Here is a 24,876-nt window from a genome sequence, read left to right on the forward strand (position 1 = left end):
TCCAGTTCCAGATCCCAGACAACATCCAAACACCAGACCGGCTCTTGCCTTTTTGCACATCGACGACCCCAAGTTCCTCGAATCCGTTCCTCGAACCTTCCTCGACCGAGACAACGTCCGCTCAACCTCGACCCCAACTGGACCCCGACCCCGACCGCTTTCCTGTATTTCTCCATCATCCAACTCACGACCTGCGGAATGGCGCATCCGCTTCTCCTCCAGCGATGACCTCCCGGCCCCCCTTGGGCGTCCAGCAGCGACAGCCCCAGCAGAGAAAGTTGAGCGGCCCGGCCCTGTCGCAGCAGCGCTCTCTGTCGCAACCCCAGGCCCAGGCCCAGGCGCAGCAGATACAGCAGCAGCAACTGCAACAACAACACCAACACCAACATTTTCAACCACCACAACAACAGCAACAGCAACTGCAGCAGCAGTACGATGCCTCGAGCTATCTACCGCCGCCACCCCCTTCCGTCCGTACAAATAACAACCATAACAACTTCAACCAAAATAACACTCTCAACACCACCTTCCCACCCGAATTCGGTCAAGATCCCGCGAGCATAGTTTCCCCCGCTGACCCGTCGGGTTCGTCACCCGCGCTTTCCGTTGGTGGTGTTGGCAGTCGCCATGGGACCCAGCGTCGAGGGGGTTCGCGCCTTAGGCTCGAGCTATCACACAACGATCCTTCGAACGCCTTCTCGTCTCCCACCGTGATCGAATCTCCCGGCCTCATGGAACCGCATAAACAGTATAGCTCCATGGCGCACCTAATGATGCCTCTAGCCGATGGGTCGGACTTGGGCGAGATGAGCCCCCATCATCATCATCATCATCAACTCTCCATTCCGCCCCAACACTTAGATGCCGACGTTCCGATCCCCTTTCCCCAGCGCCGACCGAAAGCAGTGCCCGAACACTCGCGTCGAGAACAACCGCCGCCGCCGCCGAACCCGGCGCGAAAAGACACGCGCCCGAAACCTTATACTATCGAGCTACCCGCCGCCGCTCCACGCTATCGTATACGTGGGAGGAATGATGGACAAGGGGGACAGGGGAGGTCAAGTGCGCTCGCAACGGCATCATCATCGTCAACGACAGGCAGCTCGGCCACGGCAAATTATGGATGTGCCGACTTCTTCCCGTGGTCTGGGACGGCCGGCAACCACCCCGAAGATCAGTTTAACGATGGCGCCATAAAGAACGGGTATTATGAGAAAAGAATTGTTGAACCAGAGACGCAATCCGCAAAGACAGTATTATTTCACGGCCTAAAGCAGCGGAGTGGACTGAACGCGTTATCAATCTTCTTTGCGGGCGTGCTATGGCACAGGAGAAATGCGGGTCAAGTAACTGCGCCATCGACCTTCAAGCCGCCCCCAAGAGTCACGCTCACTGACACCAAAAAAGAAGTCTGGCTCAAAGACCTTGCCAACTCCGCCATCCCTCTTCGGAAACTCAGTCGATCGATCCCTCACGGCGTGCGCAACAAGGTCTTGCTGGATCAGTGTTTAAACAAAAACGTTCCGATAGACCGTGCCGTTTGGCTGGCCAAGTGCGTGGGTACCAACGAGCTACGAACTTTCAGGAGGCTTGGTAAAGGGAACAATGCTTCGGTGTTAGAGGGTGAGCGGAAGTGGCTCAAGGACTGGACCCTCGTCATCGAGCAGTTCATTGAGCGTGCTTTTTTCTCGTTCGGCGAGCAAAACTGGAAGGCCAAGGTCAACTACGCGTAAGTGTATCTGTGATCTCCTCCGGAAAGATTCGGAAGCTAACAGAACGTAGAATCCAGCTCGCAACACACCTATACGCCGAGGGTCTCATGGACCGTGAGCATTATCTTGATTGGACAGTTTCCAGCTTGGAATCGAGCCACCACTCTCAACTACCCATGTGGATTATTATCGCACAAATATACTGGAAAGATTTGCTTCGGCTAAGGAGATATGGTCGAAGACTTGCTACTGCTCTCATTAGCCACTACCATGTGGTACGTATCCAGAAGCCTTTTAATTCCAACGGTCACCGTATCTGACACTTTTCTAGATACATGCACACGAGGACAGAGATATTTATGTTCCTCTACTTTCCAAGCTATCACACCTTCTAGGAACGCTAATGGTTGCCACACCGGAGAACTTCGTGTCCCCTGCTGTATGGGTCAAGTACCGGGACGCGCTCAAAACGTGTCTGCCCCAAGGGGACGAAGCACGCCATCGATCTTTTGCTGGCATCAACTATCGAAACGAACAACTAGTCGCCTCCGCCAACAGGTCGCAACCCGCTGCTCGGATCATTCTTGTCAGACATTTGGATCAGGTCATCTTGGAGAAACCAATGCCTGACGAGTTTCCAGCTCAGTGTTGGACTGTCTCCAAGGATAAGGCTGCCCTGGTCAGGGCTCTACTAGAGTGGTGTACAACACTATACAGGCCGGGGCTCGCAAAAGTTTATGTTGCCCATCGGATATTGATGCATTGGAGTACTCTGGGTTTGGACGTCACTTTCGCTGTGCTGAACTTCATGGAAGGGGAGGTCCTTGAGGAAAAAGAGCGCAAGGAGGCGCTCTACCACCTCGTGTCGGAGCTAGTTCGCTCGGGGATTTTTCTGGTATCGCAGTACATCCAGTGGCTGATTGCACGCGGTGGGCTGACCGATCCGCAACTGGTCATGCCGGACGGTCCGCCATTTTCTCGACTGCTTGCGGAGCTCCCGCCGCAAATTTTGGGCAGTTCGCAAAGACGATCAAGAGATGCGTTGCTTCGCCGAGCAGGCTTTAACATTGCCGACGACGCACAGGATGCAGATATGGCCATCAGACGCCTCCGGCATGCACTGGGCCTGTGTGTGGGGGTTACTGATGCCGTGTCAATGGGGAGGCCCCTTCCGATCAAGAATATAGCCAGACGCATCAAAGACGCAAGCCGAGCGCGCAAGGCGGAGATAGCATCTTGGCTACGGAACACGGTTACTGGGGGAGAACTCGAACACAGCACTCTCAACACTTTCGGTCAGCACGGGCTTTCTACCAGACTTTTCAACTCGATAAGAAGGATTTTCGAGGCCACCCAGGAGTTTTCAGTGTTTGCTGATGTTCTCAAAATGTTGACAAAATGCTCCAACCCGGAGGTACTCGCCTCGATCGCGGATACTATTACTCGGTGGCCGTTTGAATTTGCTGCTCTCGGCTGTTTCAAAAATCTGTTCAACATTCTTCACAGCCGGCTCAGGGATGTTGTGCGAGAGCAGGGGATAGGAGCGCGGCCTCTACTTGCATCACTCGCTTACCTAGCATCACGGGTGCCTGGGATGGATGAAGTCGCTACGCAGTTGAAGTCCGATTTGGCTCTGAGCGACCGGCACAATCCTGTAGACGCCTGTTCACCTGTCAGTGACAACATGGTGTCTCGTCTTCAAGACAACGATGGCGATCTCCATGAGGAGGTAGAGAAGCTTTTGGCTAACGGTACTAGTCTTGATCGTAACACGATGGATCGGCTTTTCAGTGCGGTGATTCAGCGACTACAGACGTACTGGGCTAAAGGAGATGAACAACAGAGGGTTTACGGTATTCTCTTGAAGCGGCTGCGAATGTTCGACCTACAGCACTTAGATGAGCTCATGGCAAGATGGCTTCTTCACGTACGGGGCCTCAACAGACGAGCAACGATCTTGCACCTATACCCCCTCCTGGTCTCGATAGGCTGTTTAGGATTGCCTGCAATCTTGGCAACAGCTTCTGAGACATCGAACCCTCCCGGTGCCGGCAATCAACGACACCCGCAACCAGGTGTCGGCACATCTCAGATTGTCCAGACTACCTTTCGGACCAGATACATGCAAGAAGTGCTTCAACTGTTCATGGCGCCAGTCTCGTCTGAAAGTTTATTAACGCCAGAGGAGCGCTACCGCTTCGAAATACTTCAGGAACAGGCCAAGAAGGAAAGTCCACGAGAACTTCTCGGTTTGATCCAACTTGCTCTGGCGGAGTATACTTATGCTCGTGCTCAGAACGATCTGCAAGACCTGCCCCTGGATAAGGAAGCCAACCAGGGCCGTCTTCTTGAGCTTTTAAAGCGCCTTGTGTTGAAAGACCCGGTAGGAGTCGCTAAGGCGCTGCAAATCCGAGGGCCTGATGCCCAGGTTGCCGGCTGGATTGATCGCATGACTACCAAGCTGCTTGTCACTGCCGCTGGCGAGAGCACACGCGTAACGTTCGAGCAAGTTCTCAACCTCACTAACGAGTTTACTCTCCCCTTCTGTCATGTCAAGTTACTGTTGAGCCTGTCGTCGAATGACCAGCAGCAAAGCGCGGCAGATTCGGGCGAACGTGTCCCGTCGAACGTAGAGCTTTTTATGAACGCCATGGAAAAGTCGATGGACGCACAGCGGGTCTCATGGATCGGAATGCTCCCCTCCCTTTCTCCCGACCTAACACATCATCTCAAGAACCAGGCACAGTCTCGGTTCCTGAACCTTCTGCCTTCATCCAGAAACCCACCCTCAATGACGTTGGACAGGTCGACGCTCCAGATGCGCCTACAGAAAGCGGAGAACTTTCTTGCCATCATGGATACCATCATTAGGGGAAGCGGTCCAATGGGGCTTCGCCAGCACCAACTGGTTCCGGTTATGGTGGAAAGATTCATGGACATGTTGGAACTGTTGCAAACTCTGACACCACTCCCTAGCCAAGCAGGTGGTCTAGGAGGATGGGGAGGACAGTGTGTCAGTGCCGCCGCAGCCAGTGGTGACAACCATGCTGATCTGAAAAGCGATATTCTCAACCACTGGCTTCCTCTCTTTCTCAACTTCCTCACCCTCCATGCCCAGACTTTTGACACCAGCAAACCCGGAAACGAAGTTCGTGGCAGAGCTCTTATCGTATGCGCTGGTCTTATCAGGGAACTTGACCTGATCCACGGGCCCGACTTTGACACTCGTCAACTAGGCGGACGTATCTTTGATCTGGCTTGCGTGTTGGTCGACAATCTAGCCGAGGACGCGCGGTTACAGTGTATCCAAGCTCTCAAGTCCCCTTCGGATGTGAAGCTCAGGTACATCTTCAGCTATCAGGATAACCCGCATGCAAACTTGATGCTGTGTCATAAGGAAAGGCCTACGCCGATGGCTATGGGCAACAATGGCACTGGCTCGCCGGCCCCTGGTACCACCCCAACGCACACACCAGGTGTCACTCCGGGGCAACAGGCAACTGGGCCACAGAATGCAGGTGGTGGTGGTGGTGGTGGTGGTGGTAATGGTGGAGGTTACTTCAGTCTTCCTGGTCATACGCAACAGGCTCAAGCGCAAGGATGGCACGCCGCCCAACAGCAGCAACTACAGCAGCAACAGCAACAGCAACAGCAACAGCAACAGCAACAGCAACAGCAACAGCAACAGCAACAGCAACAGCAACAGCAACAGCAACAGCAACAGCAACAGCAACAGCAACAGCAACAGCAACAGCAACAGCAACAGCAACAGCAACAGCAACAGCAACAGCAACAGCAACAGCAACAGCAACAGCAACAGCAACAGCAACAGCAACAGCAACAAGGAGGCACAGGCCCCATGCCCTCACCAGCCATCAGCATCAACACTAACCTTACGCACCTCAACCTCGGCAACAACAGCAACCCACCCACACCCTCTCCCATGAACCCAGCGAGACCAGCAATGGTCATGGTAGCCAACCTTTGGGGAGGTTACTCATGCGTTTCCACCATGGGCGGATCACAAGAGCGACTGACGCCTTTCAACTTCCGGCAGTGGGAGATGCTGAGCGAGCCGACCAGCCAGGTCGGCGAGAACGACACGGCGGTGAACCTTATGCTGTTTGAAAGTCGCAAGGTGCAGTAGTGTTGCATGTGCTGTGGGATGGAGCACCTGACTTGGGGAGCTGGGCCGCGATTTGAGACGCTTGAGGCTGGGTGGTATAAGAATATGGTTAAAAGGGAATGGACGGGAAAAGAATGGGAGGATGAGGAAGAGGAGGATATGGAAGATGAAGGAGACGAGGAAGAGGACTAGGAGTCGGAGGACTCGGGAGACGAATGGATCGCGGAGGAAATGGAATGGAACCATGAGTAGAATCACCCTGAAACCCATTTTATATGTCCCCTCTGCTTTTCAGAGGAGCTGGTTCCTCATGATTGTTTTGAAACAAGATACTGGCCCGAGGGGCCGGAGGGGCCGGACGGGGAGGACTTTGTTCCTGTCGACACGTTAGTTGGGAATCGATGGCCATGATGGATGCACGGGTGTATGGGAGCGAAGCAGAGCATCATCATCATCATCATCATCATCATACAGGATACACTCCAACCGTTTTTGGTTGCCATTCCATTTTATTTTATTTCTGCAAGCGGATGGATGGGCAGATGGGCAGATCGACGGGATTGGGGAAACACAGATGTGGGTTTGAGCAGCGAGCGGGTATTTGTTTGTTTGTTTTATCTTTGTTGTCCAGAACAGTTTTCTCTTTATCTCTCTCTCCCTCTCTCATCAAACTCACAACTCTCATGTCATGTGTCATGACTCTCTATCGTATCGGCGTTTTTCTTTTCTTCTTCTTATCTAAAATTTTGCTTCATTCATTGTCTGGGGATTCGGGCATGGCTTTTTCAATTATTCCCTCTCATAGCGATGCATGCATAAATGGACAACGGGTACGGTTAAGGTCTAGGTTTCTAGGTTCTAGGTTCTAGGTAACGGTCTATGGTAGGAATTACATAGGTGTGTGTGTGTTTTTGTTGAAATTAGGTTTTCATGACATGGTTCTTGCTCTTCGATCGATTGGATCGGTTTTGGTTTCGGTTTTGCATTTTTGGGATATGACATAATGTGATGTGATGTGATGTGACTACCGTAGGCAATGTTGTTGTTACCTACTCTTGCTACTGCTGATAAACCTACTGTACTAATTATGGTGTTGGCAAGTAACTGATGATGAAAACGTACTCATATGGCTATAGAGGTACTCAGTCTCGTCAGTATAACTTCCCCGCACATATGTAGATAGGTTTGTATTTGATGGGAATGTTGAGGCAACCCCGGGATGCCTAGTAGGTACCGGTACTATACGGCTGATGTTGATGAGATGCGAGATCCGATGACCGGGCCGGAATTCGCTACTGGGGTTTACAAAGTTGTATGAGCCGGATGCGGAGCAAGACGGAGCAAGACGGAGGAGCTGAGATGTACACTTACCGAGACTTACATCCGCCGCCCCACCGGCTAGCTTGTTTTGGTCCCGAGCGGTGTTAGTGACTCGACGCGTGTAAGTGAGTCACAGTCACCAAATCGTGGTTGAGGAAGAACCAGACAGGAGGAGGATTGTGCAAGTTGGACGACGCATGTGTCGATCTGTGATTTTATGAAGTTCTTGATCCTTGTGGTTTGTATTGAAGGGTTTGTTAGTGAAAATTCCCCTTTCTTTTGTGTCTCCAGATCCCTTCTATATCCTCTAGGTAGACATTTGTAAAGCTCAAAATTCGTAGTAAACAAAGCCAGTCCCCCTTTTTCGTGTATGTATGTAGTAAGTTGTTTCTTTCTTTATGTACTTCTGGAAAACCATTTTTTCAGTGCAATCAACCAGATCAACCAAGCCTTTTGCTCCCTTCCTACCCAACCAGCCCTTGACCATCCGTTATTTTTTTCCTACCCAGCCAGCCAGCAAACAACCATCCCTCCCAAGAACTCGAGAAAGAAAATTTAAAAAGGAAAATCGTATAAAGACAGGATATGCAATGCAAATCTGTTTAGCGGGGGAATATGAAGGACACGATGTTTCTGTTCCAATTAACCCTCGATGAAGGCCTCGCTACGCGCCTTGGCATCTTTGGGGTCCTCGGGCGCAGAGCCCTCAGGACGGGGACGGTTGGCGATCAAGCGCTGTTGAAGAGGAAAGCAAGAAGTTGTTAGCGAGTCTATTGTCATTGGAAGCGTAGTGTAGTTGGGTGTATGTCACTTGGTAGCGAGACAAGCGGGAGAGGGGAAGTAAGTACTCACCACAAGGTTGCGCAAAAGCACAGCAATGGTAACCTTGCCAATGCTGGGGACATAAATACTGGCCTTCTCCTTAACCGCGGGACCGTCAAAGTTCTTGAAGCTGGAGAAGTTGATGCACACGGCACCGTCACGGAGCAGCTCGGTGGGCACCTTGAACTTCTCGGTCGGGACACCGCCAATAACGACGTCGCTGAGCGGCAAGACGTCCTTGAGCTCCCAGCCCTCCTTGTCGTGGACCTGGTGGCGCAGCTGACGGATGCCCTCGCCGCGAGTGAAGACCTGGACGCCGGTGACGTCGACGGAGTAGACGGTGGCGCCGTCGTTGGCGAGCAGAGCAGCGAGAGGGCGACCGTTAACCTCGCTACGGTTGATGACGGTGATGGTCTTGCCGAACAGGCGGTTGCCGTAGGCGAGGATGGGATTGTAGATCTGCAGGTACTCGAGGGTCTTGACGATGGCGAGCGGAGTGCAGGGGAGGATGGACTTCTTCAGGTTGGCGGGCGGGTCGAGGAAGCGGACGTTATGGTACATGTTGAAGAGGTGGGTGTGGCAGAGACCCTCGACGTCTTTGGAGAGGGCGACGGTCTCCTTGATGTACTTGTCCTGGCTGTGGTTGCCGACCCAGATGGGGTAATAGACGAGGATGCCGTCGACGTTGTCGTCGTTGTTGGCGGCGATGATGCTCTCCTCGAGGTCTTCCTTGTTGACCTTGCGGAGATCGAAGTTGAAGCCACTGGGGTAGTGTATTAGACCCTGGTGCTGGGGCAAAAGTCCAGACTGACCCATTGAGTGATTGACGAGATACTCACTTCTCTTCACATGTCTTCTTGGACCATTCGGCATACTGCAGAGCGGACGGGTCATCGGTGGCCAGGAAAGCAGCCAGAGTAGGCTTGGAGGCATCGGGACCCTGGATCTTAGCAAGAGTCTCGCGGACCTCGGAAAGCAGCTTCTTGGCGATGGTGTCGGAGAGAATGACCTTGCAGGTCTTGGGTACTTGTTGCGCCTCCATGATGTCGATGTGAGATTTGGTGGTCTGGTGAGGTTTGAAAAGTGGTGGCGGTGGTTTGGGAATGGTCTTGGTAGAAAGCTGTTTGGAGGAGAGTCGCACCAACAAGTTAGCCGAAGTCCTAGTCAGGCGCATTTCTGAGGTTCATCCCAGGTGGCCAATTGGTCATATTCCTTTCTGCTCGACCGTGTAAGAGCTTGACTGAAAACGGTCCAAGCAGACGGGACAGTCTGAGCCTTGGGGAAGTTGAAGTAAACAAGTGAATGTGAGGAAGGTTGTAAGGTGACAAAGTACCCCGCGGTTCCCCCATTATCAAGTTTGGATGAGGTACCTACATGCTTCAGATGGACCTTTGACTGATCAATTGGTGGTTTCCGACGGAATTGAGGTCAAGAAGAAGGGCAGTAATGGGATATATCAGTATGAGTTGAAAGTGTAAAAGTATGGGATGAGGGCCACGATCTTGCGTGGCCGACTGAGTTCCTCTTGTACAGGGGACCTCTCGTCGTCTTTATACATGGGAATCCACGTCGTTTCAGCGCGACCCGAGTGGATTCTCGCGTGCATATTCGAGGCTTGGACGCACAGGGAACGAGGCCCGCAACTCCAGGCCATCTACAGGGCACTCATAAGAGTCACAGGCCACCCTCCGATATCCAGACAAATCTTCAAAAATTTCAAATGACTGACACAATCTATGCCGCAGCCCCTCTTGCCGAAACCGGATTAGCGTGAACCTCAAGGTACCCAGACACGATCAGATCCCGCGAAACGCCATAGCTCTTGGCTTCACCGCCCGTGATAACACCGTTTTCTGCCACTTGTCGGCGGGGAATCCAGGGCGATAACGGCGGCGTGGTGATGTTGCCCCGGCCATCCCACAGTCCGGGTCTTGGCTAGGGGCATCGGCCACTGACGGCATCACAAGCATCTCAATCCACCCTTTCTTTTCACCTGCGGTCAGTGTTGTCAGTCAGCATTCACCGTTCACCATCACCGTTACCGTCTGTCCTTGACTAACTATCCTGTCGCTGTCAGACCAAGACTACCTAGTCTAGTCTCTATTCGCTACGTTGATCAACCCGATGACAAGTTTAGAAACAACTCCATCAACAATCCCGTTCAACATCCTGACCTATCCATACGGCATATCCATACCTATACCCATACCCATAAACCTTGTGTGTTTGGATAGGGAGAAGTTGGCCCAAGCTTCCATCACCCCTTAACTAAACCACACCGACGGCAATCCTTTGAGAGCCAGGTTGTTGGGTGCACATCATTTGGGACTTTGAAGGTTCTCGTCGTTCATTCTCTCACAGCTTCGTTGCTTTCCATTCTGCCGAATCCACCGTGCTACCTCTAGTTCTCGGGTCTTGCTTGTGACACCAAATAACGTCAAATACCATCACCATCATTACCATCACCACCTCAGTCTTTCAACATGTCGAATTTCAAGGACTGGGCCCTTCAATACGTGCTCTCAGACGACGAGACTGCTCAGAGTGAAATTGCCAAAAAGGCGGCAAAAGGTAGGTTGTGAGACCCTCATCTCGTAAGAAGCAGAGTATTGATATTTCATGGTTAGAAATCGAAAACACAAGAGCCAGCAGTGCGTCTGTGGGAAGTTGGGCTGCCTCCATCCAGCCATGGATAACCATCACCAAACAGGACGATGATAACTCAGACGACGACGATGACGACAGCGGCAGCGGTGACATAATAGCACGGGCCAAGGCCCTGAGCTTCCTCGCCGATACTCTCGAAGCTTTGGATAAAAGCCTACTACGACCCGAACAAGTAAACATGGTCGTTGGATTCTTCGGCGCCATGTTTTCTTACGACCACAAGGCCGGCATTACCGCCTCGGCCAAGGCACTACGCCAGCTTTACACCATGAAGGGATTCAAGCCTGCAGTCGGCGTCAAGATGATCGAGGAGGTCTGCAAACTCAAGGAGGATTTCAAGCTACAGACGGCAGCCACCAGACTCGAAATCTACGAGCTATTCCTCAGTCTCACCCAGGATCAGTCAGTGAACAATGAACTGCAAGACAAATACGGCACATCTGGCGGGTTCATCGTCGATATCCTTCAGCTATGCCAGAACGAGAGGGACCCGAGGAATCTCATGCTATGGTTCAAACAGCTTCCCATCTTCCTTACCGAGTATTTGACATCCGACCAAGTAACCGAGGAGATCTTCAAGGCTTTCTCAGCATACTTCCCCATCACACTGAGGAACTCGGCTACCCCGATCGGCATCACTGCGGACGACCTCAAGAACGCCGTAAGGGCGTGCTTTGCATCCCACCACAAGGTAGCCAAGCTTGCGTTCCCGTTCCTTGTTGGAAAGCTCGACCAGGGTGATGCAATTACAGTCTCGGTAAAACTCGACATTCTCAAAACCATCAAGGCCTGTGTCGAACAGTACGACAATCCGCAGGCCAGCGTTGTCCTGTACGTCAACAAGATCTGGAACTCTCTCAAGTACGAAGTACGAAACGGAGAGGTCAAGGAGACTATCGATGCTACCCTGGAAGTATTGCGAGCGATTGCCAATAGGCTTGACGGTACAAAAACCCAAAAGTTCGATGTATCTTTGCTCAAGAACTACATCGATATTGTGGTGGACGACTGCCGCGACGACCTTGCGAACCCGACATATACAAAGCAGGCTGGCCTTCTCTTGATGACTGTCATCACTACCAATACCCGTGCATTTACCCTTGAGAGTGCGGCTTTCGTTGACATCATCAGGAAAAACCTCCGTCAACCAAAGTCTCCATCTCATACGAAGGACCTGCTCCTTCTTCTGAACTCCACCCTGAAGTCTCGGGCAGATCTTTTCAAGAACAGGAAACAAGGTCATCCAGAGGACGAGGAGGCTCTCAAGACGGAGTCTAGTGCTCATCTGGTAGCTCTCTACCACGATGTCTACCTACCAACATGGGCTTCAAAGTCGGAAGAGACTACATCAGAGGTTCTTAAGCAGGTTGTTCAAGGTCTTGCTCTGCTCGCAACTCAGCAGACTCTTCGACCCGACGGGCAAATCTCCTTGCTTGCTTCCCGTTCAGTTTGCTCCGAGATCTGCTCTTTGTTGACGCATACGTTAACCAAGGGCTTGGCGCTTAGCCAAAACGATAACTCGGCCGACACTGCGGTGGAAGATGAAGCGGTGCTGGCTCTGCAGTCAGTTGTTGCAACATACACGGACGGGTATGCGGAGCTCGTTGACAGAGCGAAGGTTGAAATCGAGAAGCGCGACTGGACAAGCCCGTCCAAGTACACGTTGAATGCTCTCCAAGACATACTGTCTCGACTTGCCTTTATTGGTTGCTCGCGTATCCCCCTCAACATCGCTCTCGATGACGAACCTCCCAAGTCTTTTAAGCCCCTCCAGCACTTCATCAAGCTCGCAGCATCCATGCAAGATCTCTTCCCTCTGTCTCCACTCCCCACCTCGGAAAAGGAGTCGCTGGCGAACTCCTATGTCATTTCTGCGCTCCATGGAGCCATGCTTCACTTCCGCGATGCTTGTTTCGAGAAGTTCGGACACAAGGTATTGGAAGCGTATTCGGGGAGTGACAGGAACTGGATCGAGGACTTTCAAGGTCTACCGAAGAACTGGCTGCATCAGCTGCAAGGAGAGAACGGCTCGTCCGAGGTGGTCATCAAAGAGGATGACCCCGAGGTTTACCGCGAGTTCCTCAGGATTAGCTTGTTCATCGTCAGGCACCTTTACAGGGAGGCTGCTTACGGGAAGCAAGCCCCCTGGAGTGAGCGAGTCTTTGCCCAAGTGGCCAACCTGGCAGCGCTCGTAGTTCGGAGTCTCGAAGAGAACCTACAAAAGTCCTGCAACTTGGCCCAAAATGCCTTCAACTTCTTTTTCTCCCAAGACCTGTCGTCATCTGGGCCGAGCTCGCTCGCGCCTTTCAGGAAGTTGCTCATTCTCGGAATCCTTCAAGGACTTCGTCCCGCAGCAATGACCGAACTGGTACGTGTTATCATGGAACCCCCTACTGTCAACCGCGCACTAACATCCCCTCTAGTACGCACCGCAAGGTATTGCCGAGACCTTCATGTGCGACACCTCAAGAATGGCTACCGTCCTTTTAGCAGTCGGCGAGATCCGCGGCACCATCTGTGCCGTTCTAGCCAACAAGTACAAGGGCGGCCAATCCACCTTCGACCCTGAGTCCGAAACCATGAAGCGAGTCCTCTCCTTCTGGGGCGAGCAGCTCAAGACAGCCATCAACACCGACAATACCGACCCGGCCATCTTCGAAGTCTACAACACCGTTGCCATGCACACCATCGCCGGCGCCTGTGGCCGACAGGACAAGAACGTCCTCAGCCTAGTCCCCATCCTGCACGAAGCCATCGCCTCCCCAGGCCCGAACGGCGCCATCGTCGCCCGTACCATCGGCGGTCTGATCAAGACCAATGAGCTGTTGACCTCTGAAAACCACGCCGTGGTGAAGCGCTTCTACAAGCAATGGGCCTACACGCACTTCGCCAAACCTCTCTATGACCTCGCCCTGCCCACAGGCGACGAAGACACCGCTTTCGCCGCAGGCCGTTACACAATCGCCATCCTCTCGCTTGTCTCCAACTGTCCCTTCGAAGTCTACCAAGAAGATCTTCCCGCCCTTGTCCGCTTGCTCATCACCGCTCTCAACAACAACTCCTGCGCTTCCGCCTCCAATGGAGGGGATATCACCCAACCCCAGGTAGCCACCTCTCTCGAAGTGCTCGTCGAAATCTTGTCTCACGAGCCGGAGGCGCTCATGGGACACCTGAAGGCGATCATCACGGCGGGCATGAAGACGTACGAGGAGGCTGCGGCTCAGAATACCAACAAAGTGTTGGCGAGAAACCTGGCGGCGGCGAGGAAGCTGACGCTGCAGTTGCTGGGAGCGATCCCGAAGAAATTTGAGGAGAGGCATCTGTTACCGTATGCGCTGCCGATGCAGAGGATGTTGGCGATGGCTAGTGGGGACAAGAGCAGAGAGGCGAGGAAGGTGGCGTTGCTTGCTAGGGAAAATTGGGCTAAGATTTCTGCGTAGAAGAGATGTCAGAGGTCAAAGGTCAGACAGAGGTAGGATGGATGTGTGGCGAGGGAATGTGATATTTGTGAATGATTGAGTACCTAGATAGAGGATGGTGGGTGATTTTCGAAAGGGTCATGCATTTGATAGATATATGGGCCGTCAGGGCATGCATACATGGGTGAGATCAAGACGGGTTGGAAATAATGGAGTTTGTTTTGACTTAAACGGTGATTCTCTTCCAAGGTGACAGTGACGATGTACGGTGGTAATCTTGGATTTTTTTTTATGTTGTTCATTGAGACAGACCTCTGTCGAGCATTTTGGTGCAGAAGCAAGCAGATGCGAGTGCATGGCCCGATGACTGAATTAAACCACGAAACATAGACGCTGTGCAGTAAATACCATCATATCATACTTTTCGCTGACGATGCAACCTGTAATAACAAAGTCGACCCAAATCCATCAATCACCTAGGTATTTCCTTCCTCGCCTATAGACCTAGCCTTGAACCATCTCCATCTTTGAGATGGTACGGTGCGAAGCGACGGTATCTCTATTTCCTCCTCTTCTTCGCAGCCTCCTGATTCGCACTAGACCCTGTCGTTGTCGAGTTCTCGCCCAAGCCACTAGCAATAGCATCCAGAATCTCCGCCGTATAGCCCGGTGTTTCCGCAAACTGATCCTTCGTCGCACCCTGTCCCCCAGACGCCGGGGCAGCAGCAACAGCCCTCTTAGGATCCAGTTTCCCCACAAGCGGAATCCCCTGTGCCAGCACAGTCTGGAACGGCGCAGCCACAAACCGCCCACTAGCATCGAACCACTCGCTAAACTTTTTCTCCAGCTCGATCTTCTGCGTCTTCCTCGTATTCACATCCTCCACTTCGATCCGCAGCTTATACGCCGGCGCCTCCCCCTTGCTGGCCGGTTTCTTGCTATCGCTGATGACGCGGATCTTGGTCTTACCGTCCTTGGTCGAGCCCGCGTAGATGGTGCCCCGCTCGACGAACATGATCCAGTACGTCAGGGCGCCATTCAGTAAAGTGTAGAGAGCGACGGCGACAAGGGTGTATTGCTTGGTGGACTCGAAGCCGAGCTTGTAGTCCCAGGCAAAACAGGCGGCTGATAGCAGGAAGGCGGAGAAGCCGAGGGCAAGACGGGTGTCGAGGAGGGTGTGGGATTGGACCAGGCCGAGAGAGTTGAGGTAGTTGAGGAGGGCGTCGTCGGTTGTTGCTCTGAGGTCTGTTTGGTAGGGGCTATGTTAGCCAATGCATATGATAGACTGCCCGGAGATTCGTCTGAGTGCTCACCGGCTACGTTGTAGACCGTGATCTTTTCTGTTGACGCCATCTTGTTTGAATGGTTTAGGGACGGATTGTCCCTGTGGCTGTGATAAGGGTCCTAGGATACAGATTGAAAGGTGTTGATAATATGGTTGTTGGAATTGGGGAAGGCTGAAAGTCAATGGAAGCTCTTCCACAACGCCCATTGCAAGCCAAAGAGGTGCTTGCTGAGTTGCTGGCTGGCGGATGATGACAGCCCTAGGCAGGGAAAGGCCACCTTGGTGGAATGGTCCCGTTGCGCCGGCAGGCACGATAAGCTGCGATAAACCAGTATTCTGGCCAGTGCGCAAGCTTCATGGAGGTACGTACCTCTCCTGAGGACAGGGGGCATTGGAACTTTGGGAGAGCTGATGCAATGGTTGACAGGGTTCAGTAGCGCCACGTCCCGCCGCGGTCAACAGCGACCTCTTGAACTAGGACGTCGTTGGACGTTGGACAACAACGACATCTCATTGTCTTCCCGAGATATCGACAAGACTTTGTCTGTGCCAACCTACGGTTCAGCAGATACCCGTGACAATGGCGCAAGTTCCGGTTCAAACGATCCATAGGGATCCCCAGTTATTGTGAGCTTCTCCTGTGACCCTTCTAAAGCAAACTAGTAGGAAGTCCAATTGCTAACTACTTGGCTCTGTTGTCAACATATAGCTACTGGATCCTGTTTCCTATCACGATTGTCATGGTACGAGCCGATTTGAAAGATACCAAACAGCTTTTCAGTCAAAATTCAGGCGCCGATGTCTAACCCTCTGCCCACGACATAGATCTTGACAGGCGTACTCCGACACTATGCCTCCGTATTGATGCAATCCGCCCCCAAGAAGCTCGACCAAAAGGCCATCCGCGAGCAGCGTTCGCTCCTCCACGGCATCAACGTGCGCGGCAACTTCCACGCGCTCTCCAAGAAGTCGTTCGCCACGCGCCGCGATGCGCTCGTCACGGCCTTTGAGTCGGGCACCTATCTCAAGGACCCCGAACGCGCCGGACAGGGCCAGCCGAACCCGCTGAGCGACCCGAGCTCGATGGAGGGCATGATGGGCATGATGAAGAACCAGATGGCCATGATCATCCCCAACACCCTGATCATGAGCTGGATCAATGCGTTTTTCAGCGGTTATGTTATTAGTACGTGGTTGTGATCAGGTTTAACGGGAGTGATGGAAGCGTTGTGATGATGACTAACAAGTTGTTATAGTGAAACTTCCTTTCCCCTTGACTATCAAGTTCAAGAGCATGCTTCAGGCTGGAGTTATGACCAAGGATATGGATCCCAGGTGGATGTCCAGCATCAGCTGGTACTTCCTCTGTATCTTTGGTCTTCAGTCCGTCTTTAACTTTTTGCTCGGCAGCGACAATGGTAAGTGTCGTGGACTCATTATTATCATGGACTCCGGTACTAACTACCGTGACAGCCGCAAGCCAAATGGCTCAGCAGATGGGAGGAATGGGCGCAGCACCGGGCGCTCAAATGTTCGGCCCTGGCGTCGATCCTGATAAGCAGTTCAAGGCCGAGGCTGAGAACCTCGCAGTTATCGAGCATTACTCAGTCCTTGATGATGTCGAGGACCGTCTTCTGGAGGGCATCGCAGTATAGACGAAAGCGAGGATGGAACATGACAGACAGCGGAACAAAAGTGTATACCCTTGCACGCCGCCATCACTTCAGAGTGCAGAAAACACAATTGGATAATAAAACAAAACGCCTTCTTAATGCTTTTTAGTCCAAGCCCCCTTTCCCTTGTGTCCTTGACCGAGTGGGCCATTTTATTCCCACCACAAACAACATCCCAGTCCTCCTTCCTTCATGGAACCCGTGATCTTATACGGTGGTAGGAGCTGATTTGCAGCCTGGTCGACTTCCACCGGGCCTGTTGGTGTTTGATCGTGCCACTCCTCGCCGATAACGCGGAACCGGACCATTTCGTTGTTGTCATAGTAGAGCTCCTGGCCCTCCTCCTTCCACACCCAAACCTTCTCAGTTGTGTCGCTGAGCATTGGATGTTAGCATGGCCCAGAAAGACACAGGGGAAGTGAACTGTTACTTACAACTCGGAGTTGTCTGGAAGCTCCGCGGCGGGAACAAAGATGTCGTTAAAGAAGTCCATGCCAACTGCAGGAGGCAAATTGTGTTAGGCGCGGAACGCGTGTGTAAGATGACACAGATGGTGATGTGAAGGTTTGGACTTACGGTAAATGCCTTCCTCGGTCTGGTGAGTGATACGTGCGAGCATGACTTCGTGCTTAAAAGGCCTAAAGACCACCATCTCAAACTCGACTGCGTGCGTACACCATGTCAGTGATGACAGTAGAAAAATAGGATATGAGTATGACCATCTTACCGTTCACGTTGACTAGACCAGTGCCATGCCCGATCTGACCTTCTGATGTCCAAGTGACATCCCACAAGCAGATGAAAAGGCCGACTTTTTGTACTACCTGTGGACCACAACAACAGCAGTTAGATGGATGGATTCGTGTGCTTTTTCTCAAGGTCATTGTTAACCCACCTTGTTTGCGTACTTGGCGTTGATGTTATCTTCGATGGCGACAAAACTCTCCTTACTAAAGTCTTCGGGCGCAATCTGCACCAAGTCGGCAATTTTCGTCTGTGTGATTTTTCGACATCAGTCTCATGCTGACCAAAGAAAGACAAACGCAACGGAAGGATGAGAAGGTTACAAACCGTAATGAACATGGTCAATCAAGCTCTTTCTTCCACTTCTTAAAATGGGTGTGTACCAAACTGGACGTCTTGGTGTGTTGCTGAGCAAAGTCTCACCTTGATCGTCTGATGACCGTTTTGAGCAAAATGTGACGTCCGGATGTAAGTGGTTGAGCGATACGGGACCGAGGGCTCAATTGGAAGTACACAACGGTCCAGATAGTTGATTGATGATATTGTAGTGTTGTTAAATGTCAATGCATGCAAAAGTTTTGACAAGGGGCGGAAATTCTGCGGTTTTTGACGATATCAGATAATGGTAATTTTGGCGGTCTCCGGTCGCGAAGACTGTCAAGTTTTAATGCATTAATAAAGATGGATGTCCTGACCAAAAACTGAGAAGACTGATATCTAAAAGTCTAAGGTACGTAAAGGTCTCGTCTTCGGTCTCTCACTCTTTCCTTCAACAAAGATATCACCATTCACACTGGATCGCGCACCTGGCTGGTGTGTTAATCAGAAGGTGGGAGTTGAGTGCCCCACCGTCACTGCAGCGTTTGAACTCCAGAAGTTTGCCTGCCGCAGTCCATTTGCGCACTGCATCGAGTGCACCTTCCGGGGATTGCGCGATCGAACCAGTACGCCGAACACCACTGTAGTCTGCACTAACGCCGCGGGCAGCAGCGCACCTGCCAACACCCGGACCCTCGGCCTTGTCCTGACTCCTGAGCAAACGGAGGAGCTCGAAATTCGAATTCTGCCGCCTCCATCCCTGCCGCAGATCGGTTCACCGCCCTTGATTTGGGAACCTTAAGTGTGGACCCACCAACGCGCATCTCCTTCCACACTCCACGACTCTCTCCTTCACCCTTCGACCTCCATTTCACCACGTCACCCCTCTATCCGTCTCCAACCCGTCTTCTTGAGATAGATCGTATCCAACATCTACTTCAACGCCCTCGACCCCGGTATACACTCGTGACCGTCATCGCCAACCCAGTATCAACCGTGAGTATTTTGCTTTGCCTCGAGTTGTGTGTATGACGAACAGGCAAGTGCCGTAGTAGTTTTTGTCAAAGTCTACCCTTGAATCTTGATTCCATCTTCCACATCGTCGGATTCTCACCTCGCCCCCAGCGCAAGTTATCTCACCGGTGACCATAAAGGTCGCTGTACATTGAGGCGCGGTTGTCGTGACAGAATCCAACTTCATTCCAACTCGTGTACATCATTTCGCAACGTCCGCCGTTTATTCGATCTAACAAATGGTAGTTCACGTTCGGGAAGCAAAGCCCAAGTTGCGACCGGTTGAGGTGTACCATTTTGCCAACCCTGACTGACTAAAGGATTCTAAATCCTGATCATCGACAAAGTCTGCTGTCCAGGGACATTTTACCACTGCCAGTGAAAGCTTGTCATCTCGCCCGTGTCAAAAGGGACCAGTTGCTGCCGTCAACCCCCATTTGGCGACCAGGACTGTCATTCCCAAGTCGCAGAGGCAACTTTCGCTCGCTTCCACGTCGCCATCGTCAACAAGACTCCAACGGCCTCGAATCCGATTTACATCCATCCGAGTAAACTCCAAACGTCAACCTTCAACTACTTGAACCCGTGGAGCAAAAACCCTGTTGCCCAGGGAACAACACAAGAGGTACACTTGGTGAGGGCGGTATTTGACCATATACGTTTCTCCTCCGTGCAACATCAGATAAAATGGCATACAATTACGGCCCGCCTCCCCCGCCGCCGGGGCCCGCGCCCCCGAACAACCCCCCTGCTGGATACCCCGGAACATATGGCCAGTCTCCCTACCAGCAGCCGCAGCAGCCACAGCCGCCTGCTCCCCAGCGCGGCGGGTATAATGGCAGAGGCCGTGGTGGCTCGGATCGTGGCGGATACCACTCATCGTCCCATTCCGGTTCCTACGGATATGGCCAACCGACATATGGACAACAGCCGCCCCCAGCGAGCCCATACCCACCTCACCAGCCACAGCCCGGCGCCTACCCTCCGCCGCAACAGCAGTGGCATTCGGAGCAGCACGGACAACAACATGCCCCGCAACAGTCTCCTGCCCCTCCTCCTCAAGGTTACGCGTCCAGCTATGGTGCTCAGCCCCATTACCCTCAGGCCCAGCAGCCGTACGGCGCCCAGCCTGCCTACTCACCCGCGCCGCAAACGCCTTACGGCCCGGCATATGCTACTCCCACCCCGCAGGCTAGTCCGCCTCCTCCGTCTTGGGGCAGTCATCATCAGCCGCATCCACAGGCACCCTACAACAACAGCAGCCGAGGTGGAAGAGGCTCTCACAGTGATCGCTCCGGACCAAAGGGCCAGATGATGGGACCTCCTATCAGAATGGGATTCGATGGCGCGCCTGCTCAGCCGCCCGCTCCGACTCCTTACCCTCCGCAGTCGTATGGCACCCCGCACCCGGCGCCTTATCCTCCTGCGCCCTACCCGGCCTATCCGCCTCCCGCAGCATATATGCCGCCGGCGCATCCGGTGTATGATGGTGCTCCCGCTGCAGGCGCGCCGCGTCATGGTCGTGGAGGCATCCACCACAACAACCATCCTCGCCATCGCCCTCCGTTTGGTGGTGATAGAGGTCGTGGCCGCAATGGCCACGCTAACAACAACGCTAGTCGGGGTGGGAAGGCCCATAGCCCTCCTGCCCATCATCAGAAGCCCGATCACTTGAACGGAAAGAAGAAGAAGCGTAAGACGAACACTCTAGGTCTTCTTCCGGGTGATGAGGAGGATGAGGAAGTCGATGATGAGGAGCAGCGCTTGAATGAGATGATCGGCGCTGACGCCCCGAAGTAAGTGTCTCCCGCTGTTACTGTTTGATAGGAATAACACTAACTTTTGACACAGCCCCACTACCAATGAAGAGCTTGCCGCTTGGATCGCCGAGCGCAGAGCTAATTGGCCGTCCAGAGCCAAAATCGCTGCCCAGGAAGCTGCTGCTAAGGAACAAAAAGCTGATGCCAAGGCCGCAGATGAGAAGGCTACTCTGCTTATGAGGCAGGAGCAAAAGGCGGAGAAACTCCGCAAAGAGCTCGAAAAGGTGGAATCCAGCATCAAGAGAAAAAGGGAACAACAGGACGAAGGTGACGAGATGCGCCAGTTCGAACCCTCATCACCCTCAACCATCTCCAAGTCGGATGACGAGAAGCCTGAAGTCCTCACTACTCGTCCGGATGAGACAGTCGTTCCCCCGGTGGCCAGGAAGGCCGACCAGTCCAAACATTGCAAATACTATTCTACCGGGGGAAATTGCGGTAAGCGGGGCAAGTGCCGTTTCGTCCATGACCCTAACGAGCGCGAAAAGGCTCTGAGAGAGCGCGAACTTAACGGAGGCAAGATGACCCTCCAGCAGCGCTTGCTCCTTAACGATAAGGAGCAAGAGGATTTGTACATCATTCAGACTCTCAAGTACCTCCAGGACAAGGGTGCGTACCAAAAGAAGAGCGCCTTGGATCAGTCTTCTAGTGGCGGTACGACCTCCAACACTCAGCCTCAGGCTACAGGTCCTGCATCGCTGCCGCAGAACCCTTTGAAAAGGGAACCGGGAAGTGGTCTTCCCAATATCCCCCCGCAGCCCGAAGCTTCCAACGGAAACGCATCGGCGTCCAAATATCCTGGGTGGAACCTGAACGGCTTCGGTAATACCGGCGGCCGGCCTAACGACAAGTAGTGCCCAGAGCTGCCTCTCAACATTCTTCGGAACCAAGCGAGTCCGAGCAGAACCGCCGGAGCAAAGCAGTCTGTTTCATTTCATGTACACCAAGCAATTCTACATCGTCATTCTCTCAGCCATTTCCAAGTCGGTCTTGGCTGTAGGTCTCCTTCCCTTTCTCATTATTCATCCTCCCCGGATACAAACGGATCATCACATATCTCCAAGGACAGGCAATAGTGGCTCTCAAAGGTCGCAAATCATGTAGGCGCAAAGTTCGCCGCCCATGATCCCTTACAAAATACACCAAGCTGGGTAGAGTCACTTTGAAAGTCGAGAACTAGGAGGATCATGACCCAACATACCATTCAAATGTACGCTGGGCCATTCAAGACAGTTGATGACCACCCATACTGGGCTTCTTTATTTACTGCCGGCACTAGGGCTGATCGTCCACGACGAGCGAAGCGCATGGCCAACATCACTGAGAGTCATCTTCTTGGCATCTATGGCTACATGCGGACTGGGAGCAAGTCGCTGTTGTTACTGGCACTTCTAGCTGAAGCCAAACATCAATAATTGATGACGACAGAACAGTAAAACCAAAGCAAACAAAAAAGACATAGCGAGTGCGAGTGCTACAAGGTCGGCATAGACCACGACAGTTTCTTTGAAGTGTATTGGGCGGGTAGAGTTCAAATAAGGTCAGACCAGCAGAGACAGATGGAGCGGTTGATTGCATTTTGTTGTCGAGCCTTTCCACATGAAGTCTTTTCGCATGCTGGCCGGGATTTTATCGCCAGGGCTTTTGTTTCCGGTTGATCGATTGGTCTTGAGAATCAAAGCGTATATAACCCATGGTTTACTTGGTTGTTTTCGTCAGCGCGAGAAGGAAAATGGAATTCGTCGAGGTTATCTTTCGTAGATTAATGGATGCTCGTGACTTTCCTGACCAAAATGATCGCTTTCGTGAATGTGATGTGATTATACATGTGTACAGTACAGCAAGCTTCCAAGCCTTGGGGCGTCGCTTACAAGTTAATCGACAAATATGTGCAAACCCCTCCCACGAAGTTGTCCGTTAGGTGGAATCACGAAAACAATGGTCTAAAACTCTATTTTCTGCATGGCGCCTTTGACCAGCTCAAAAGATAATCCCAAGTATGACCGCAGACCTCAATAAGTCTTCCGCTCACAACTCATCCTTCTTAGCACCCTTATTCTTCTTGCTGCTTGAAGCATTATTCTTCCTCTGCTCATTCAACTTATTCCACAACTCCCAGCTCCAGTGGCCCTTCCCTCCCTTTCCTTCCTTCTTGTACCTATCAGCAAGCTGCTTAGCGTGCCAATCCCAACAGTCACCCTGACCCTGACCCTCCTTGCTCTTCTCATCATCACCCTGACTCTGAGTACGGCTGGCACACTCCTTATCACTAGCTTGCACCTCCCTCACAGCGTTAGGCCACTCTCCCAATACGGCGCCCATATTCTCGTCCAGGAAGTTGTCAAGGATCAGATGGCCGGCTTGGCGCCGGACTTTTTCCCATTCTTCTCCCTGGGCTTGAGAAGCGACAGGGGTATCAAGGAGGAGGACCTGAAGGAGCAGGTCCATGCCGTTGGCGGAGAGGAAGGATTGGCGGATTGGAGGGGACTTGAGGAGCCCCGAGATGGCGGAGATGCGGGCTTTGATTAGGGAGGCTGGGACTGCCGAAGAAAGAGAGGTGGAGGAGGAGGAGGGAAGGAGACGGAAAGTGGAGATTTGTAGCGGTTCTGACTCTGACTCCTGTGACTTGGAGCTGGACTTGGAGTTGGACTTGGAGTAGGTGCTGCAAGTGTCTTGTGAAAGGCCGCCGGTGGTCCAATGCTTGCTAATTTCCGCCAAAGCCTTGGGGTTGTTTTGGACGGTCGAGGAGATGGTGAGGGCTGCTAGGCGGGCGCGAGGGCGGGTGAGGTCTTTTTCTTTTGATGGTCCTTCAGCAGAAGAAGAAGAAGAAGAGAATATGGAAGCCGAGTTAGCCAAGCAGAAAAGCTCGCGGACGGTATCGTAGTCCTCGGCGATCTTGAGCCCGTAGTAGATATCGTGGGAAATTTCCTCGAGCATTTCCAGGGCTTGGTCGATATCTAGCCCCTTCTTGAGGATAGTCAAGGATTTGTAGAAGGCTGAGCCTTCCTCCTGCGACTCGGCGGTTTCTTTCCTGGGCTCCTTGATCTTGCCGTCTGGGTCGTAGGCGGGGGCATTTTTGGGCGGTTTGAGTGGTTGGTCAAAATGTTCTTCGGAAGGCTCTTCTTCTTCTGGGTCCACGATCACGATGGACTTGTCGACGGGGAACCCTTCGAGAGACGAGTCGACGGCTTCATCGGGGACGTTGATCTTGGCTTCCTTTTGGCCGGTGTAGATGTTTAGACGGACGTGAAGCCCCACGGGAAGATCCTGGCCTGGGTAGACGATTTGGAATTCGGAGGTGGGCTGGAAGATCTTGGGGTAGCATTCTGCTGGGTTGGAGGTGTGGCAGATGAGTTCGACTTCTTCGTCCGAGTTTGCTGGTGATGATGAAGAGGATGCTGAGGCTGAGACGCCGGCTAGGGCAACTCCTAGGAGTGCTAAGAGACTCAGTGGAAGCGAGTGTAGTTTTAGCTTCGGCATTGTGTTGTATGTGTAAGCGAGTATTGGTTTGTTTGATCGAAGTGAGTGACTGGGACGTTGGTGGTTTGAGTCTCTTATACGCTTAGCGCTGTTAAAGGCGAAGGCAGTGAGGGTTGTGATGGCGAGGTTGGAGTTGTAGACTTCACAACGCGAAGATTCCTTGATTTTGTTTGAGTGTGAACAGAGAAAAGTAAGCTTCAATTGTGAACAAGAAAGCTTTAAAGTCTTTTCAAGGTTCAAGATGAGTCAAGGAAGATCAAAAAGGACAGTGTGTTTGATACTCAAGTGGATTTTGCCTCTATGAACACCTTGTCCGATTCTATGAACTCCAGCGCTCTGAAGGCTTCTGTGAGCCTCCATCCCGACAGCGTGGCTCCAAGCCTGGGAGCGCTGAGATAGGATCTTGGCATCGCGGGAACTGTCTTCGAAGGCAAGGGCCTCCTTGGCTTGACTTTCGGACCGCATCTCAAATCACG

General features: G+C 52.5%; 8 protein-coding genes across 8 annotated transcripts; 4 read left to right on the forward strand and 4 right to left on the reverse strand.

Moving 5' to 3' along the window:
• Positions 1-224: 224 nt before the first annotated feature.
• On the forward strand, positions 225-5,859 carry SMAC4_00238 (uncharacterized protein; the record flags this gene model as incomplete). Its single annotated transcript, XM_024655261.1, has 3 exons — positions 225-1,729; positions 1,783-1,987; positions 2,044-5,859. The coding sequence occupies 3 exons, from the start codon at positions 225-227 to the stop codon at positions 5,857-5,859; spliced, it is 5,526 nt and encodes a 1,841-aa protein (XP_024510994.1).
• A 1,615-nt stretch (positions 5,860-7,474) lies between these two features.
• On the reverse strand, positions 7,475-9,488 carry SMAC4_00239 (uncharacterized protein). The gene is made up of 3 exons (XM_003351649.2): positions 8,820-9,488; positions 8,011-8,743; positions 7,475-7,893 (listed from the first exon to the last, which is right to left on the reverse strand). Exons 1-3 carry the CDS (start codon positions 9,152-9,154, stop codon positions 7,801-7,803), a joined length of 1,161 nt encoding a protein of 386 aa, XP_003351697.1. The 5' UTR covers positions 9,155-9,488; the 3' UTR covers positions 7,475-7,800.
• Positions 9,489-10,463: 975 nt separating this feature from the next.
• On the forward strand, positions 10,464-14,293 carry SMAC4_00240 (uncharacterized protein; the record flags this gene model as incomplete). Its single annotated transcript, XM_003351650.2, has 3 exons — positions 10,464-10,551; positions 10,608-13,015; positions 13,071-14,293. The coding sequence occupies 3 exons, from the start codon at positions 10,464-10,466 to the stop codon at positions 14,085-14,087; spliced, it is 3,513 nt and encodes a 1,170-aa protein (XP_003351698.1). The 3' UTR covers positions 14,088-14,293.
• A 147-nt stretch (positions 14,294-14,440) lies between these two features.
• Positions 14,441-15,581, reverse strand: SMAC4_00241 (uncharacterized protein). Its single transcript, XM_003351651.2, has 2 exons — positions 15,380-15,581; positions 14,441-15,311 (listed from the first exon to the last, which is right to left on the reverse strand). The coding sequence occupies exons 1-2, from the start codon at positions 15,417-15,419 to the stop codon at positions 14,626-14,628; spliced, it is 726 nt and encodes a 241-aa protein (XP_003351699.1). The 5' UTR covers positions 15,420-15,581; the 3' UTR covers positions 14,441-14,625.
• A 224-nt stretch (positions 15,582-15,805) lies between these two features.
• Positions 15,806-17,119, forward strand: SMAC4_00242 (uncharacterized protein). The gene is made up of 5 exons (XM_003351652.2): positions 15,806-15,978; positions 16,061-16,094; positions 16,177-16,537; positions 16,608-16,769; positions 16,825-17,119. The coding sequence occupies exons 1-5, from the start codon at positions 15,932-15,934 to the stop codon at positions 17,004-17,006; spliced, it is 786 nt and encodes a 261-aa protein (XP_003351700.1). The 5' UTR covers positions 15,806-15,931; the 3' UTR covers positions 17,007-17,119.
• Positions 17,120-17,176: 57 nt separating this feature from the next.
• Positions 17,177-18,283, reverse strand: SMAC4_00243 (uncharacterized protein; the record flags this gene model as incomplete). The annotated part of the gene is made up of 6 exons (XM_003351653.2): positions 18,096-18,283; positions 17,920-18,018; positions 17,752-17,848; positions 17,601-17,687; positions 17,459-17,522; positions 17,177-17,399 (listed from the first exon to the last, which is right to left on the reverse strand). The coding sequence occupies exons 1-6, from the start codon at positions 18,105-18,107 to the stop codon at positions 17,177-17,179; spliced, it is 582 nt and encodes a 193-aa protein (XP_003351701.1). The 5' UTR covers positions 18,108-18,283.
• Positions 18,284-18,938: 655 nt separating this feature from the next.
• SMAC4_00244 (uncharacterized protein) lies at positions 18,939-22,738 on the forward strand. The gene is made up of 3 exons (XM_003351654.2): positions 18,939-19,082; positions 19,347-20,896; positions 20,952-22,738. Exons 2-3 carry the CDS (start codon positions 19,788-19,790, stop codon positions 21,772-21,774), a joined length of 1,932 nt encoding a protein of 643 aa, XP_003351702.1. The 5' UTR covers positions 18,939-19,082; positions 19,347-19,787; the 3' UTR covers positions 21,775-22,738.
• A 193-nt stretch (positions 22,739-22,931) lies between these two features.
• Positions 22,932-24,716, reverse strand: SMAC4_00245 (uncharacterized protein). Its single transcript, XM_003351655.2, has one exon. It carries the CDS (start codon positions 24,398-24,400, stop codon positions 22,949-22,951), a length of 1,452 nt encoding a protein of 483 aa, XP_003351703.1. The 5' UTR covers positions 24,401-24,716; the 3' UTR covers positions 22,932-22,948.
• Positions 24,717-24,876: the final 160 nt, after the last annotated feature.

Source organism: Sordaria macrospora, chromosome 1 (genome assembly GCF_033870435.1).
Source record: "Sordaria macrospora chromosome 1, complete sequence".
In the NCBI taxonomy this organism is placed as follows: domain Eukaryota; kingdom Fungi; phylum Ascomycota; class Sordariomycetes; order Sordariales; family Sordariaceae; genus Sordaria; species Sordaria macrospora.